The 18,769-nt window shown below is 42.9% G+C and overlaps 1 protein-coding gene across 1 annotated transcript; it reads right to left on the bottom strand.

Annotated features, from left to right (window-relative positions):
• Positions 1–1,237: 1,237 nt before the first annotated feature.
• Positions 1,238–6,571, bottom strand: LOC120111377 (FCS-Like Zinc finger 14-like). The gene is made up of 3 exons (XM_039128390.1): positions 5,820–6,571; positions 1,816–1,905; positions 1,238–1,718 (listed from the first exon to the last, which is right to left on the bottom strand). The coding sequence occupies exons 1-3, from the start codon at positions 6,389–6,391 to the stop codon at positions 1,562–1,564; spliced, it is 819 nt and encodes a 272-aa protein (XP_038984318.1). The 5' UTR covers positions 6,392–6,571; the 3' UTR covers positions 1,238–1,561.
• Positions 6,572–18,769: the final 12,198 nt, after the last annotated feature.

Raw genomic sequence — 18,769 nt, 5'->3', positions numbered from 1 at the left:
ATGGTTGAAGAGGGCATACGGAAATTTATGACCTGAATCGAACATGCTCCAGTGGAGAAGGGACCCAGTTTGGAGTTGCTATGCAGGTGAGATTCTCTTCACCCCCTTCTTCCTTCTTTTTTCATAAAAAAAAAAAAAAGAAGGATGAACATGTCCTTCTTATGAACAGGTAGATCGGATGGTGGATATAGACTATTAGTAACGATGGTGCAATTTATCGTGTTAGTTTGGAATGATGGTGTTTATTTGGAAGGATAGCAAGCAAAGAGTGAGGCAGCTGCAGCATTTGGAATGATGGTGTTTATTTGGAGAAATACATCCAGAATCCAACAGGCCAAGACGCATCGAGTTTCAGTTAAAATGATAAAACCCTCCTAACTACTACTCTTTTACGTCTATATTAGTTAAATTCAACTACATAATTCACATCTAAAGAAATTTTGGCCAGTCATATCTCAGTTGGGCCTGAAGAATACAGAAGAATGCTGAAGAGGCTGAACATCGACGAACCATTTAGAAAGGCTCGTATAGCATCCGGATCAGCTGGAGGAAATTAGGGCTCAGAAACTCAGGCAAGCTGGTAGGGCACAGGATATAATTATTTTTGATAATGGTTTAGGTTAAGGGTACAAACCAGTGTTTTCTGGGATGGCTTATGGAGGAATTAGATGCAACTGTGTCTTCGATTTTTGAATCACATTCACTTGCAAGTCCAAGGCAAAGATGTGATTAATGAGGTCTGTTGGATTTGATCCAAATGCAACCATGGCAGACATTGCACAATCATCGACTGGTAGATTCCTGTGAGATCCCAGACACCAGCATCCAGCAACTGGAGTTGGTAGGACTTCACTGGAGGAGCATTATAGAAAATCCAAAGTTAGCAGACAGAGGCAAGCGTATGCTTAATTGCAAGAAAATTCATGAAAAAGGACAAATGAAAATGGAACTTTTCTTGTAAGCAGAAAGGTTTTTTTATATAAATTAATTATAAACTTCCATTAATTTTCTAATGAAACAAACAAATAAAAAACTAGATTTTCAAGAACAATAATTCTCCTTGCAACCACCTGAGCCCGCCTCTCAAACTTTGCTTGGATGGATCAAACATCATAGAGTATGAGCTTCCTGAGCTGTGAGATAGGATTTTGCAGGCAATTCAGATCAATGATTCTCCAGAAAAGAGAGCAGAGTATGATATGCCACAGAGAGTCCACTCTTCTGAATGCAAAATATATACAATAATAAAATCATGCAGCATATTGCTTGAGTATATAACATATGATATTGATAACTATAATAATTTGCCAACGGATGCAGTACACAGAAGCTCCAAAGCCTCTGATGTTTTCTCTGCTACATGGAATTTATACATCACATATTTGTTTCATTCCTTCTCGTCAGGGCTTTGCCTAAAAAGATGTGATCGAACAAGCATATTATCTCAGATCTTTTCCAGTTCTCTCTGTAGCTATACATATATGGCTTATTCACTCTGGTAACCTTTCTCATATTTCCTATCATTTCTACCTGTTCCTTATGGGTCTTTAGTTTTGTATGATTAAGCTGCGGCCACACCAGTTGCAAAGAGCAAAGGGCCAGAACAGGGAGACACAGAGCATTCATACGACTTCAGTACTTCAGAGCCACAGTTCTTGTGCTCATCAAACAGCATCTGCTGGCACCTGCACTCCGCACTACAGAAGGCTTTGTCTCCTCTGCATAACAAACAAAACCACAGAGATTTCAATTAGTAGACTCCAATGCACCGAATAAAGAATTCTGATAGAACAACAAAGTAGCACAAAATCTTACGGCAAGCAAGAAGAAACTATGTTGTCTTGCAGACTAATCAGCCCTGATGATAGCAACCTTAAAGGTCTCTTCCCAACAAAACCATGAATTCTAATGCAGGCACAGAATTAATTTCACACAAGCAAGTTATTTCAGGCACAAGTTATGGGCCAAATGATACATAGAGTACTTGAATTACTAAAGTGATGAACAACTTTCTAGATGCCCTTCAACTGGAATGTACCTTTATGTCTGCTGGCAAAATTATAGATTTAATGTGTAATCTACAATACAGGCATCCAATTTTCACTTCTAAACTGCTACTTGTCACACAGATATACCTAGCACATACCTCCTTCTTGTCACTGTGCACATGCTAACCAAAATTCAGCAAATGTTGAAGCTGTAAGTCAATATAAGGAGTAACACATATACAAGCAACGGATTTGGAACACAGCATAAGGGTCGTAGACAAAGTTACCAGCAAAGGAAACAAATTTGGGGATAGGGCATAAGAAACATAAGTGAGAAACAATTCAACTCTCAACATTTTGCATAGCAAGTTATTCAAAGACTGGTACTGAAGCATGAAACAGGAAACATAATCAGAATAGGGTGGAGGAAAGATAAATGAGAAACAATTCAACTGCTAACAATGTTGTGTAGCAAGTTATTCAGGGATGGGCACTGAAGCATGACAAAGGAAACAGAATTGGAGAAACTTCTGCATGAAACAGGTCTCCTTAACTCTGTATATAACTAAATATCGGATCTTGGAAAGTTAGAATGACATCATTCTAAACATAAGGAATTTCAGCGAAGACAGTGCAATACAGTTTAGTAATCCAAGGGCAATGAATGATCAAACATTTTCAGCTATCCCTACAGCCATCTAAGTATTCTGTTCAAATGCTGTTGGAATCAAAACATATATGAGAAATTCAAAGACATAAGAATTGATTTCAGCCATTTGTTGATGAATTGTTTATCCAATCAACTTTCCATAAAGGAAGCTTGGATCAACAAGTATGATGAGAGATAGAAATTCAACTGACACCAGTTTCCAGAGGAACATCTGCATACCAGTCTAAAGACATGGATGGCCAAAACTTCATAGGAGGAAGTTTCTATAAGGATTTTCACATTTTATATTTACAATCTCAAACAAACCCAATATCTCAGAACATAAATTACACTACACTTGTAAAATTTGGCAGACAGACACTGTTAAGGGCCATTAAAAAAACAATGGGATAGAATAATATCAAAATCCCATCCTGACATTTTGGAGGATTTAAAAAGAAAGAAAGAAAGAAAGAAAGAGAAGATGATTCAGAGGATTATAGTTATCAGAGATGAATGTGCATGCACGATTCAAAGAGACTGAGGTACAAACTGTGAAGCTAAAGCTTCAATATATTCATATTTAATGCTATGACCGAAAACTGTCTAAAGAAGACTGGATCACAGATATTTTTGGGAATATCATAAGATGTGCTTTTTTAATAGATATCATATGTTATGCTTCCGTTGATTGTTGACCTGCTTTAAGTTTATGCTTAAAGAGAGCAACACAGTTTATGGATGTAGTAAATCTCATGGATTAAACAAATGATATGGACTGTTTTTCTTCCATCTGAGAAAATAGTAAAAACCTAAACAAGAGATTTGTATATCCATTAGAGGCCTCCTGACTAGTACATGATTTCAGGTACCAAACAATTTTGCCATGGAGCCCCCTTTTATCCATTGTATGTTTAATTGATTAATTGGAATACGCAAAACACATGGACAAATCATTTAGCGAGTGGAGAGGAATCAAATTTAATAAGGGTGTAAGGTGCTTCAGGCAATTTTTCTAAGGGCAATTGCCTGAGTTATGTATATGAAACAAAAAGTTGGGAAAAAGGAAAAATGACTTTTAAAAGGGAAAGCTTCTCTAGAGGGAAAAAGAACAATAACAAAGACATTTCTCATGAACAAAAATCATATGAAGCGGGTACTACAGAATATCAAATGGGGCGGAACTCCTATTTTGCCAAATTTCCTCTAGCACCCATCTTAAAGAAAAAAATCCAAAAGTCAAATGGGGATAGGACTCCTCCTACTAACAGAGTCTATCAGTCACATAACTAAAAAAAAAACATAAAAAAAAAGAGAACGTCCATGAAGAGAGACCATCCGCATCCTCTTTCTTCCTCGTCAAATCTCTTCATCTATTCTCTTTCTCATCAAGCCGTCTCTCTCATCCATGAGATCTTCCTTCTTCTTACGAGTCCCTTTCTCCTTCTCTAAATCCCTCTCTTTTCCAAGATCTTTGCACCTAAAAGTTTACAGAATTTAAGGAATAGAATGAATATAATTTCTTATGTTAAACAAAGTTAGAAAAGTTTTCTATGTACAAGTACTGGTGACACCATGTTTTGAAAATTATGTATCAATTTACTTAGAGTTGTGTACTAGCTTACTATATGACTAATTTCTTTGGTGTATATCACTTAGCCAAGTAGTATGTATTGATAAAAAATATATTTTGAAAACTATATATCGATTTATCTAAAGGTATGAATTTAATTACTGCTAGGTGCATAACAAAGAAGGTTGCAGTATATATCAAAAAGTCGATGATTGTGTAGCACCTAGCCATGTATATGCTAGTGAACATGATGCTCTATAAACTATAAATTAATTTGCTTGGCAGTGTATACTGGGTTGCATATACATATTTGTTAAGTATTTATTCCTTGACTGTATACTATGTACTCGCGAATATTATGTTGTAGAAACTGTGTATCGATTTACCAAATATGTATATTGGCTAGCTAGATGACTAATTTGTTTGGTATGTATTACCTGGCCATGTAGCATGTAATGATAAAAAGCATATTTTAGAAATGAAGAAGAAAGAAGATGCCACATACAACTTCCTTTCTTTCTTTTTTTTTTAAATCACAGGAATGATGATCCCGTTCGTAAGAGGAGTTTCTGACTTTTAGATTTCTTCTTTGAGATGGGCACTAAGAAAAATATAGCAAAATAGAAAGTACCACCTTATATTTTCTTCTATGATGCCTGTCCCATATGATTTTTGTTCATTTCTCACCTCATATGTTAGACTATCTCACTGCTTTATCAACCATGGCCAAGATTTTCTATATATAAAAATCTAATATATATATTATCCTCGTGATATATACAAGTCCCCTGTGTGGACACAAGGTTAGGCTGGCAGCAAGTTCCATGCAGAAAATGGCACCTAGCTCGTCATGGTTGTAGGCGATGCCACCACCGGTGCCGCAGAGCATAAGGGTAAGAGCTGATTTTATCATCACCGTCCCTTCTTTCTCCCTTCGCTTCTTCTTCTTCTCTCTTCCAATGTTCTTTATTTCTTCTCTCCCATCTTATGTGGGTGTGGGTGTGTGTGTGTGTGTGGGGGGGGGGGGGGGGGGGGGGGGGGGGGGGGGGGGGGGGGGGTGGGGTTCAGGGGTGGGCGGTGATTAAGAGGAGTTGCTGCCAGTCGACACCAAGCAAGGCGGAGGAGCATCTAAGCGGAGGTAGTGGCAGTACAAGGGCGAAGAGAGTAACAGAAATTTCGTAGAGAACGAAAGACAAGGGCAGTTAAATCATTTCCTAAGCGCCATTAATGGCGTCAGACGAGAGAAAGGATGGCACCCACTTAAATTGAAAGTTTAAGGATCAATTGAAACTAATAGAAGGAGAAGAAATATTTGTGTAGATGACTGAAGATTGAGGGCTCAAAATTTACTTTCTCCTAATAACTAATAGACAATCAGATGTTTCCTGCAGGACTCCTTGCAAGAATACGCGCACACAAAAAAAATGATCCAAGAATTGTACCACCAAAAAATTTTGATCCAACAAATCCCCTCCAGTACGATGAACCGCCCCCCCCCCCCCCCCCCTCCCCCCCCCAAAACAAAAAAAAGGAAACTGTGTCATCAGAACTACCACTAAGATCAAATTTTTTAAGAAAACAACAAGCCAAGGCGAAGAAGAGGGAATACCGGTACATGTAGACATCGATCCCCTCAAGCTTCTTCTTACACAAATAGCAGCGGCTCAAGAAACCGATTGCCGCGAACGGCATCGCCGGCTCCGGAGGCGGCGGCATCTCGAAGAGCACCGCACGACCCCTGTGGACGGCCCCAGTGACGACCTCGGAGCCGTCGCCGAAGTACACCCTCTTCCTGACGGAGTTGCCTCTGACGTGCGAGATCACACACGTATAGCTCTCGGAGAGCTCCGTCTCGTCCGGCTCCGGCGATCGGGCAGCCGCAAAGGCCCTCGTCGGGGCGATCGGGATCGGTTCCGACCGTCTCAGCGCCGCGGACCTCCCGCGGCCTCCAACGTCGCCACCGCCGCTGAGGGCGGCGACGATGCCGAGGCCGACGGCCCCGTCGGCGAAGCTCCGGGGGGAGCGGGCGGCCGGAGGGTCGGCGGGGTCGCCGGAGACGAAGAGGGAGAGCTTGAGAAAGGAGGAGTCGGGCATGGCGGCTGGAACTGAGAAGGAATCAATCTGGAGCTTTATAGAGGGAAGAGATCTGACGATGAGAGGATTAAGGAGCTTCAAAAGCATATGCTTCTTCCCTCCTCTCTTAGATGGATGGGGAAGAGACGAAGAAGTTTGGGGGTGCGGGTTGTTGAAAAGGAAGAGGGAGGGAGAGAGAGAGAAGGAGTGAGTGGGAAGGGGAATGGCTTCCTTTCTACTCCACTCTCGTCTCTCTCTTCTCCCTCTAGTTGGGACTTGGGAGGATAGGACCAGGAGATTTTAAAGCTAGGAGAATACTGGACAAGGATTTTCAGAATTTATTATATTTTTAGCTAAAAATATATAAATAGTAAAAAAAGATAAATAAAAAAATATGAAATAAAAATGGAAAACATAACAAATAAACTAGAATAAAGTAAAAAACTTAACATATAAAATGTAAAATAAAATAAAATAAGCAACATAGTTCACAAAAGTAAAAAATAAAACACTCTAAAAATAAAAAATAAAATAGCAAAGGGAAAATTAAAAATAAAACTATAAAAAACATAGAGTTATATAATAATATTCAAAAGGAATATGATCTATCAACCTCAGAATACGAATTTCAAAAGAAACTATAGAACAAAATATTAAAATACAATTATGCAATAGATATTTAGAAATAATGCTAACATGTACAATATTAGGAAATAAGCTAATCTAAAATAAAATAAAATATATTAAATATTATGCACTTGATATGTTACTCATGAATACTAAAATTGATAAATTCTAATGTTTGGCAAAAATGATCACAAACAAAGTAAAATAAAAATTGAATACAATATTTTAACTTTTTTTTATTCAAATAAAGGTCAAATAATAAGAAAAAAATGAATTGAAAAAAATACGAAGGCATAATACTAAAAATAAATGAAATCAAATAAGAGAAAATATAGTTGAAGAGTAAAAAAAGGTCATTTAAAAGATAGTGAAATAATTAGGAAATTAAAAACAAAATGTAAAGAATCTAAATAAAAGTATAAATTAAAAATTAAAAGAAGCATAAATAAGTAAGTTAATAAAAGTACAATATTATACTATAAAACTAAAAACATAAAATAATCCATGGAATAAAAATAATATATATGCAAAAATAAAAGGATGAAAATACAAAACAAGATAATAAAATAGAAAAAAAACAAACCAATGACATAGGTTAAAAATTTATAAATTTTATAAATAAATAAAAATAAAAGCATAAGTTAAATAGAAGTAGCAGAAAATAGATAAAAATATTAAATTATCCAATTGCTATATCTATAAGTTAGATGATAAAATTGGAAATAAATAGTAAATACATAAATGAGAGTAAAAAAAAAGGAAAAAGATAAATCTTATAAAAATGAACCAAATAACACAGAGAAAATAAATGAAAATAGATATTTTGAAAATAATAAATAATAAAAATGTAAAATATGTAAAATAAACTTAAAGCTCAAAAAATATGAACATATGCAATAAAACAATACATAATATACTAAAATAAAAAATATAATGATGTAAGAAATACAATGTAATTTAACGATAGACTACAAATTCAAACTTATGGAATGAAGAAAAACAAAAGATATAGATAATTTTTTTGAGGATAAAATATACATAAATTAGACTGGATAAACAAAAAATTAAGGCGAGAAATAGCTAGTGTGCGAGGGTTAGAGAGAGCCCTAGGATAAGGAAGGAGGTATTGATATGTATCATTAGGGATGGCAAAAATTGACCCAACCCATCAATCCAATTCACATTCGATTTGCAATAAATAGGTTTAAATTCGGACTAAATAGATTTGGGTCATAAACAAGTCGACCCGTTTAAATTGTTTAACAAGTGGGTCGAGTTCGGATTTCAGACATTTGATCTGTTTAACCCATTTAACCTGTTTAATAACTGGTCAGGTTGGGTAACCCATTTAACCTGCATCCTTTTTCATTGTCTTGAATACCAAAAAGTACTATTCTAGATAGTTTTGTGAAAGCGTTGTTCTGGAGAGTTCTGAGAAATTACATCCTTTTCAGCCCTTACAGTTCTCCATCGACTTTATGGAAAGTGTTCTTCACCTCCTTTCTCGCCTCATCGACTGAGTAGCGACTGTCGAGCGCCCCTTCTTTCTCCCAACTTTTTTCCTCTTCATCCCCTTCTCATCTTCCCTTTCCCCAATCTATTTTCTTCTGTAATCTCTTCTTCTTCTTCCTTGCTAACACACTCATCTTCTTTGTCTTGTCACAGATGATAGAGAATTAGAGGATTTGAAGGATTTCAGGAAGATGGTCTTGTTCTCAATGGTAGCATTGTGAAAATAATGGTAATCCTTCATAAATGTCCCCTCCTCCTAGAAATCCTCCCTCTTCCCCCCAAACCCATCTCTCGCCTCCCTAATCAGACTTCGATCTCTTCAATTTTAGGTTGAAGAAGCCTTTCGAGTGTTCGATTGCTGTGCTATTCCCTCTAATCCTTACATAGTTCTACCTGTGGTGGTGCTTTCTTGGACATTGGTTGTCTTGGATTTAGATCTGGGTCGAAAGCTTTGGATTTTGTTCGATTTCGAGTGATTACGGGTGGTGGTTCCAGTTTCAACAATGACGGTGATGGCTATACGGGATGGGGGAGATAGTCCTTGTGGTGACCTCTAAACAATTTCAAGCACTTCTTCAAGTCCAGGTGCCGACTACTATGATCCAATACATGCAACAACTAGCCACTTCTAGCAGCCGCCACAGCAAGAGGCCTATGAGCATGGTCATCATGAGGACTCGGGGCACTCAAATTGTCGCTCCCCACCTCAGAGTGGGGAGGCAGAAGCTTCCCAAGCAGCCTTCTTGCCATCATGGCTTCGACAAGGCTCCACGTACCACAACATTCAGCCGCGGAGTTAGATGCAGGAAAGCTAATCTTGATCAGCCGAGACTCTCCTTCTTGGGAAGAGCTGATGTCTAGCCATTCTTCCTCTCACTGACCTGATAGGGCTTTCAAGAGGGAAGCCAACCTCGACCACAAGCTTGAGAAGATGCCCAGCGCCTCGAAGACCCGGGACATCATCAAGCCAGCCAAGGCCGAGACATGGAGTTCACCACTGAGCCCCCATTTTCGACAAAGATAATGAGGGAGGCTATCCCTCCCCCCTCCATTACTGGAGACCTATGATAGTACCTTAGACCCTCTGATGCCGGACCAATTTTAAAATGAAAGCAGGAGAAGAGGAGAGGAGAAGGAGGAAGAAGAAGAGGAGAAGGAGAAGGAAGGAGAAGAGAAGAAGAGGGAAACGTGGGGAAAGAAATTCTTTAATTCTGCATTAAACCCTAATCAGCTTACAAGTTCCCTTTAAATAGGGCCTCATAAGAACAATTAAAATAAACCCCTTACATAAAATAATTCCCCACAAATAAGCCCTAAAATGAAAATAAGCCCAGAATAAAATAAACCACAAATAAATCCCTAAACACAAATAAACCCAGAAATAACAATAAGCAAATATGCAAATAAAATGGGGACCTAGCTGATGTCCCCATCAACTCCTCCCGGGTGAGAAAAACTCGACCCCGTCGAGTGTAAATCGGGGCGGCCGTCGTACTGCTCCAGAAGATCCGGGTCAAGGCGCTGCAACTCAGCTCGCGAAATCCACGACACATCTGATTCGGGTCGACCTTTCCACCGAACAAGGTAACGTTGGTAGCTTCCTCTCCTGGTAGAGATAACCTGCTCATCTAATATATGTTCTATGTGTTCTCTGCGTGCATGAAACTGGGGAGGTGGAGGCTCACTAGCAGGTGCTAGAGCAGGGTGATCAACAACAGTGGATGTATCAACAAAAGGGTCAGAAGGAATGAATGTTGATTTCTTGTATGGGACTAAATCTTCAATATTAAATGTCGCACTAATCCCATAGTCTTCAGGAAGATCTACAACATACGCATTCGAACTGATTTTCTTTAGGACTTTGAATGGTCCCGCACTACGAGATTGCAACTTTTTGAACGTCCCCGAAGGAAGTCGTTCAGGTCTAATTCTTACCATGACTGAATCACCTACTTTTAATTCTTTATAACGGCGGTGCAAATCAGCAAAGGATTTATATTTTAAGTTATTAGAGTGAATAAGTTTGCTGATCTCCTGATGCAATGAATGCAGGTGTGAAGCAAATGATTGTGCAGACTCAGAGACTCTATGTTGATGTGACATGGGAATCAAGTCTATGGGCTGCCTAGGTTTATATTCATTCACCACTTCGAAAGGACTCACGCCTAAGGACCTATTGACCGAACTATTATATGCAAACTCGACGGTCGGTAACACTAAATCCCAGGTCCTAGTATAGACCGACGAAAATTTTAATTTAGTGCCAATCATGTGTCCAAGAATTTTTCTAAAGGAACTCACGAATCTAACATCTCTATCAGATATAATAGGTGTTGGAAGGTCAGGAGGTCTAACGACTTCATTGAAATAAAGTGTGGCAATTCTAGAATTGTTAGAAGTCCTAGGACATAGGAGAAAAGGAGCCATATCCGAAAAATGGTCCACAACCATAAATATGGAATCGTGCTTGATATAGGTACGAGGAAGTCCCAACACGAAGTCCATATTGACATCTTGCCATGAGATCGTGGCACTAGACATAGAATCGAAGAGGTCGTTCAACCTAGGGATGGAAAAACGATACTGAACCATAATTTTATTGGGGGTGCGGAATGTGGGTTTAGCACTGGGGCTCAAACTCTCACAAATATACCCTCGAGTGAGGAGTTTGTCAACTTTACATTTCAGTTCGGTGTGGTCGTTTGGGTTGAGCCTATGATGGGGAAGAGTTGGTACGGATGCTCCAGGAATGAGGTCAATGACGTGCTGGAGGTCACACATCGGAGGAAGTGTATCTGGAAGATCCTGAGAGAAAACAGAGTGAAACTCCTCCAACAGGGAAACTACTGCGGGTGGGTGCTCAGGATTCGACTCCACATTGATAACTCTAGCCACAAGGTTAAACACAGGTGATTGGCTGTCGATATCTTTCATTACCTCGTTCGAAGTAATGATGTGAAGTGATTTATCTTTCCGTAGGGTAGCACTCTTTTTTGTAGAGGCGGGCTCTCGGGGAGGCAAGGAGTTCAGTACAATTTTCCGACCCTGGAACATAAAGCTACACGAATTCGAACGTCCATGAAGTGTGACGTCCCTATCATATAACCAAGGTCTCCCTAAAATGACTTGACCTACGTCCATCGGAAGGCAGTCGCACCAGATCTCGTCTTTATAAGATAGGAATTGAATCGGTACAAGGCATCTTTCCGACACTGAGATGGATGTCTTATCTACCCAGGCTACCTTATATGGGTTGGGATGAGGGGTAGATTTCAGGCCGAGGCGGGAAACAACTCCAGACGCAATGGCGTTGATGCAACTCCCGCTATCAAATAGGATTTTGCATGTTTTATCATTGATCTTAAGAAACGTGTAAAATATGGAGGTTCTACGCCAATCTTGTTCGGTCTTGGTTTGAGCTAGAGTATACCGAACCACATGAAGCCTAGGATTTTGGTCATTCCGATCAGTGGGCTCATTTTGGGGTGCAGACTGGATAAACTTTAACCCGGTCTGTTCGTCTCCAAAGTCTTCTACAAAATCCTCGATGTTTGGTTCATAGACTTCTTCGACACATTCAGTCTCCTGGTTTCCTACTTCAAGTTCAGTCATTAGATAGGTCTTGGCATTACATTGGGACGCGATATGGCCAAACTTTTGGCACCTGAAACATTGGGTTTGGCTTCTAGAGCGAGGATTGGGACCTAGTATGCCCTTTTCTTTATCATTTGAAGAGTTCTGGACAGGTATCGGGGATGTCCGAATCGGTGCTTGGCTAGGGCCGGGCTGCTTAGAAGGATTGGGAAGCTGCCTGGGTTGTGGGAGGTAGTTTTGATTAGGTCGGGCCCCTGGGGCCATGGGTCGAGGGTCGGTATGCCTCACTACAGGGGCTTGTAAGAAACTATCTACATCTTGAGCCAACTGGTATGCTTGGCCAAGGGTGGTAATCTCTCGGAGGATTAATTCTTTCTGAATCTCCTAGCGGAGTCCTGCCCGAAACCTAGAAAGAGTAACAGTCTCCTCTTCGATTACACCGCACCTCATGTGAAACTCTTCAAATCGTGCAATGTAATCGGCGACGGTTAAAGTCCCTTGAGTTAGTTTCTGCCACCTATCCATAAGGCGTTGTCGGTAAGAGAATGGCAGATACTTTTCATTCAGTTTTTCTTTCATATCCTCCCAGGTAGTGATACGAGGAAGCCTTTGGGTCTCACGCATATGTTCAACGTTATGCCAGTACCAGTGAGCTTGCCCAATAAGCTTCATTTTAGCAAATCGTACTTTTCTATCTTCAGTCATATCGTACCACTCAAAATAATTATCCATGGCTGCTCTCCAATCAAGGTACACGCTCGGCTCTAATTGACCAGCAAATGTGGGGGCTTCTACTCGCACAGTACGAAGTAGTCGCTCATCAAGATCGCGCTGGTGATCAGGATGATGTTGGTTCCTAGGGGGATGGGGAAAAGCTGTCGGCGGTGTGGTCAAACCAAACTCGGGGTAAGCTGCGATTGGGGATGATGGTTCCGGAGGCCTAAGGTGTTGTATTTGAGCACGGATCTCACGTTTGAATTCGTCGTGATCAGCTCGTATTGCAGCTAATTGTTCCAGAATATCTTGTATGACTCTGGGGTCCATGGTGGATGAAGGAGTCTGGGAGTCAGTGAGGAGGTACTCTCTACCACTACGGGTGGGCATACAGGAACTACTCTAGTTGGTAATATGATATGCAATACTACTAATGAACCCTAATTGTCCAAAGGTAATGCAGGACAACCTACTGATGCAACCCACTAATGCAACCTACTATGAATTCGGAAATCAGCAAATTTTTACAAAAATAACTTAAAATTAAATATTACTAATTTGCACTTTGGTTATTTCAGAATTAAGGCAAGAAATTAGTCACTATAAGAAATTAGGTTGCAAACACGTATTACAGTCATTCAAAGTCCGAAAGTAATCTGATCTATGGATGTTGAGAACTATCCTGTCGCTAAGGTGTGCTAATTTAATATTTAGATTTTAAATGGTGGATAGAATGGGTGTGGTAGTAGATGTTCTGGGTTGTGCAGTTTGACAATAAAATAAGTTTCAAGATAGGGTTGTCATGCAAGAGAACTAGAACATATTTAGATAAACAAGCCCAAAGGAGGAAGAACCTATTACCTGTGGTGGATACAGCCAATCAGAATCATGTACTCGTGGGCTGGGGCGACGGTCGGGGCGCGGTGAGTCGGCTCGTCGGATGGCGTGAATCTGGTCGAGTTACAGCAACTGGGGAACCTGCTGAACCTGTCAACTTTGGGGTATACTGTATGGTGTGGCTAGCGGGCCTGTAAATGAGGGATGCTTGTGAGTTGACCCTTGAATCAGTGGCGGGCCCTGCAGTCAGTTGGGCCGCAGGTGCAACAGTGGATCGGGCGCAGGAATGGGGCGCGATGGAGCTCGAGTGAAAGATAACACACCACCCGAGTGGAGGAGATGGGCAGCGGCAAACGGCAAGCGGAGATGGGCGTAGCGGCAGGGCAGTCGGACCGTGAGAAGGAGAGGACGGCGGAAGGAGGGCGGCGGGCAGCCTGTGGAGTCGGCCGGTGGTGAGGAAAATGGGGGCGGAAGGAGGCCGTCGGCGTCAGCTCGGGCCCCGGCGGGATGGTGGCGTCGGCTCGGGCCCCGGCGGGATGGTGGTGTCGGTTCGGGCACCGGCGGCTCGGGCGGTGGACGACGGAGGAGAAGAGGATGGAACGGATCTCGGCGGCGGCAGGAGGTGGCACGGGCGGAGGCGGCAAAGGCGGAGCGACTGGTGGTGGCGCTGCAGGCTGAGCTCGGCGACGGCGGCGAAGAGGTGGCACGACGGCGGCGAGGGGAAAGGCGGAGCGGCTGGTGGTGGCGCTGCAGGTGGAGCTCGGCGACGGCGGCGAAGAAGACGGTGAAACCCTAGGGTTTCCCTTTCGGCAGAACAGAGGTTAGTTTTTTTTTTTTTTTTTTTTTTTTTTTTGGTTAACCCTTTCGGGTTCGGATTATCGGATTCGGGTTTTTAGAACGCAACCCGCTCCGATACCCGTTAACGACCGCACGTGCAATTCACGTGCACGTTTTTTTTTTTTTTTTTTTTCTCCGGAACGGGTCCGGGCTAATGGGGCGGGCTAACGGGTCTGATACTTACCCGTTAGTCTGTTCCCAACCTCCCGACCGTTTCGGGAGGGTTTCCCGACTCTCGCTGCGGCGGCCGCGGAAAGGAGGGATGGGCGGCGGCTGCGGATCGGCCGTAGGGGACGGCGACGGAGCTCGAAGCCGCGGCTCTGTGGTCGGCGGCGACAGGTGGCGGCCGATCACGGCGGCGGGCAGCTTCTTCCCGGATCGGGTGGAGGGCGTCCGAGGCTGTCACAGGGCGGTGGTGGGCGGCGGCGACGACCGAGGGATCAAGTCAGATGGACGCGAGGGGAATCCGGCGCAGGGACTGTGGCTGTGGCTCTTTCTTCTTTTTTTTCTTTTTTTTTGCTCTGGTGAAAACACAGACCGAGAGAGAGGGGATCGGATGTGGGTGGCTGTCGATCTGGGCCTTCACAGACTCGGCAGTGATCTCTTTTTTTTTTTTTTGAACAGACTGACAGAGGAAGGGGGGGGGGCTGGTGAAAACCGAGAGAGAAAGGAAGAGAGGAAGATAGAGAGAGAAGGAGGGGAAACACTGGACCGTGGCTTTGGCAGCAGGGGCAAAACCAGCCTTGCTCTGATACCAAGTTGATGCCGGACCAATTTTAAAATGAAAGCAGGAGAAGAGGAGAGGAGAAGGAGGAAGAAGAAGAGGAGAAGGAGAAGGAAGGAGAAGAGAAGAAGAGGGAAACGTGGGGAAAGAAATTCTTTAATTCTGCATTAAACCCTAATCAGCTTACAAGTTCCCTTTAAATAGGGCCTCATAAGAACAATTAAAATAAACCTCTTACATAAAATAATTCCCTACAAATAAGCCCTAAAATGAAAATAAGCCCAGAATAAAATAAACCACAAATAAATCCCTAAACACAAATAAACCCAGAAATAACAATAAGCAAATATGCAAATAAAATGGGGACCTAGCTGATGTCCCCATCACCCTCTGGACCACTTAGCGAGATTTAAAGCTCTCATGATGCTCCAGGGTGCCATCGACGTGATGCTGTACAAAGCCTTCCCAACTATCTTGCAGAAGATGGTTCGATTGTGGTACATCAGGCTGCAGTCTGGTTCGATCCACTCATTCGAGCAACTCGGCAGGATGTTCGCTACCCATTTCATGCGTAGCAAAAGGTTGAGGAGTTCGGACACCCTCTTTTCCATCAAGCAACACCCTCTTTTCCATCAAGCAACTGGAGGACGTGCCCCTACGAGATTACGTCAGCCGCTTCAATGCAACCATGCTGGAGGTACTCGATCTGAATTATTCAATCATGATGTCCGCCATTAGGAGTAGACTGAAAACTTCTCGGTTTCTTTTCTCCCTAGAGAAGAAGTTTTCAAGAGACTACGTCGAGTTGCTGTCTTGGGCGGACAAGTATATTAATGCCAAGGAGGCCATGACAGCATAACGAGAGTTAATTGGGGGCAGACCTAGCAAAAAGATAAATAATAAGTAGTTCCGTGATGACTTAGGCCCAAGTGGTGTTGTGGCAACCCGAGGAAGGTTGCTAATCCCCATGGGAATCCTAAGAAGTTGTTGGAATCATGATGCTGATCATAAATAGGAATAGAAATAGTAAAGGAGGACAAAGCAAAAAAGACGATCTTTATTCATTGCTCCAATTATAGTGGAAACTACAATCCAATTGGTTACGTGCTTATATAAGAAAGAAAAATTGGGTAGCCCATGTGAAAGCATAGGAAATCCGATAGCAACTAAATGTTTATGGACTACAACATCCATAAGGAGTCTGACGACTGCCTTTTGTTGCGGCTTCCTTGAAGGTGATAAAACAGTCCTCAACCAAACCTCCTTGGTGAGGACTCAACCTCTTCACGTCCCGTGACAATAGAAGACTCGTATCCTAAGGAAGGAGCAACCTTGCCCTCATCCTCTATGGCATACAGGGACATATTTTCTGATCTCATTGCTGATTTGAGGAACTTAAGACAACTTTCTGCCCTGGGTTGCTTCTACTCTCAGCTCCGCCCCCATCTTCGCTAGTCTGATGGCCGATCACTAGTGGAAGACCCCCACGAGTCGCACTACAGTCTCTCCAAAGCTCGACAAAGTCAAATGGCAAGGTACTTGCTACAGTAAAGAGATAAAGGGAGATTCTTGTCCTATTTATAGGCGTGATTTATAGTTGGAACCGAAGCACCCAAGCTCAAGTCAGAGGACACATGTCAAGCCCCTAGCTAGGCCAAATTTAATTCCAGGATTCTCTAGGAGCCCACGACTATCCTGGCAGCATTCGGGGTTATCACCCCATCAAGGTACGAGCCTTGTTGAAGAAAGGTGCTTGGACTTCGAGCACAGGTCAGTATGATGGCACACGTAGCTTTTTGAGAAAATGACAAAATTCTGCCCCATGATGACTGCTTAGCAGGTGCCACTACATTGTCGAGGTGGGTGCCTTGACAACCATTTCGAAAAACAAAGGGCATAATCATATAGTTACCGAACGGTACTCTAGACTGAGCAACCCCTCAAATAAAAAGGGCATCGGTTCAGCTGAGCCACCAAGTAAGTAAAAAGACGAGCAAACTTTCATTCATTTTACAAGAAAAGAAAGAAAAGTACAAAACAACGGCTCGTAGCTGAGCCAACACCAAAGAAAAAAAAAGCAAGTGAGAGAGATAAATAATAGCGTACACAATTACTCGTCTTTCGTCGGCTCTTCCTCTTTTTTTTCTCTTCTTCCTCCTCCTCGGCCTTGCTCCCCAATCCCCGAAAGAAGGCTTCCTCGTTCGAGCACTCGCCCGAGAAGGTGACCAAGCTAAGATCGAGCTTAGGAGCCATCTTGTAGACTCTTCTCTGGTAGAAGGTGAACCTCTTCTTGAAGGAGTCTTTGGCGGCCTCTAACATCTCGCTGTGGAACTCTATAGAAGTCTTGTAGTCTATGATGATGTTGGGTTCTCTCCTTAGCACGAAAAGACTCCTCCTTCGCTTGGATGACCTCTTTGGCTGCGATGTCACTCCTCTCCTTAGACTGGGTAGCTCTATCCTCTGCCTAAGTGAACCTCTCCTCAGCTTGGGAGGCCCGAAGTTTGGCCACAGTGACTGCATTCCTCAAGTGAACAATCTCCACATCGACCTTCCTTCTCACACATGCCCCTTCCTCGCTAATGGCCTGCTGCATCTCCCGCAGCCCAACGACCATCTACCCTAGCTCTACCTAGGAACTCTCAGCCTTGGAGCTGAGGAAATGAGCCCGCACCTCAACCTCCTCTCTTCTCCTCTCGGCCTCCACCCGCTCCACCTCAATGTGGGCCCTACTATGCTCCGCCTCTCAAAGGAGGCAGTTGGAGACCTCCAATCTTTGCCGATGGGAGCGGATGACCTCAATTAGTATGTGGGTAGCGTACACCCCTTGCAGAAACAAAGAGGAGGCTAGTTTTTCAGAAAATAAAAAACAAAACAAATAAGACAAGCAGGCAGAAGAACCCATCTGATTACCTCAATGGCAGTGCGGCAGGATGAGTTGAGCATAATCTCTAGTGACCTCCACCACAGCTCCTCCTCATCGCCCGGGAGCATAAACCCCTGGATCATCTTCCACATCACCCAGAGATTGCCCTCGTGTAGCACCGAGTCGGAGACCCTCACGGACTAGTTCGATAATAAGGTCCCCAACTTTGTGCTTCGTGAGGTCGGCCGATGCAACGATGTCGATGCATGTGTACCCCCAGTAGGGGGGTTAAAGACCTCTGTGGCGATCTCCATTGAAGCGGCTTTGGTCTTCACCCGAGGGTTGCCCTATTCCTCTAGAAGATGGTCTAGGGTTGGTTGTCAATGAGATCGGTGTTGAGCGGGTAGGGACTGGGCATGCAACCTCAGTGCCCTGGGTGCCAGGTGGAGCCGTGGAGAAGACCGTGGACTACGCTTTGTTTTAGTGTGAGCGAGCTAAGAGGGTCTGGAGGCTCGTTGACATCCCGCCGGACGCTCGGTGTCAGTCAGGCTCCTTCACTCAGGTGCTCAGACGGTGGGCCATCGCCCCTAGAATCCGGTATGTAGCTACTAGGGCAACTTATACTGCTTACCCTATCTGGCTGGCCTAAATTGCCTAAATTTTTTGAGAGATCTGCCCGACACCTAGGTTCATCATGGAACAAGCTACTTTACAGGCACAGAGATCACCCATGTAGGTCCATCAGATAGATCTTTGATAGCTCGGAGCATGTGGAGCA

The sequence above is a fragment of the Phoenix dactylifera genome, chromosome 1, assembly GCF_009389715.1.
Source record: "Phoenix dactylifera cultivar Barhee BC4 chromosome 1, palm_55x_up_171113_PBpolish2nd_filt_p, whole genome shotgun sequence".
NCBI lineage: Eukaryota > Viridiplantae > Streptophyta > Magnoliopsida > Arecales > Arecaceae > Phoenix > Phoenix dactylifera.
This window is presented reverse-complemented; position numbering and strand designations above follow the sequence as displayed.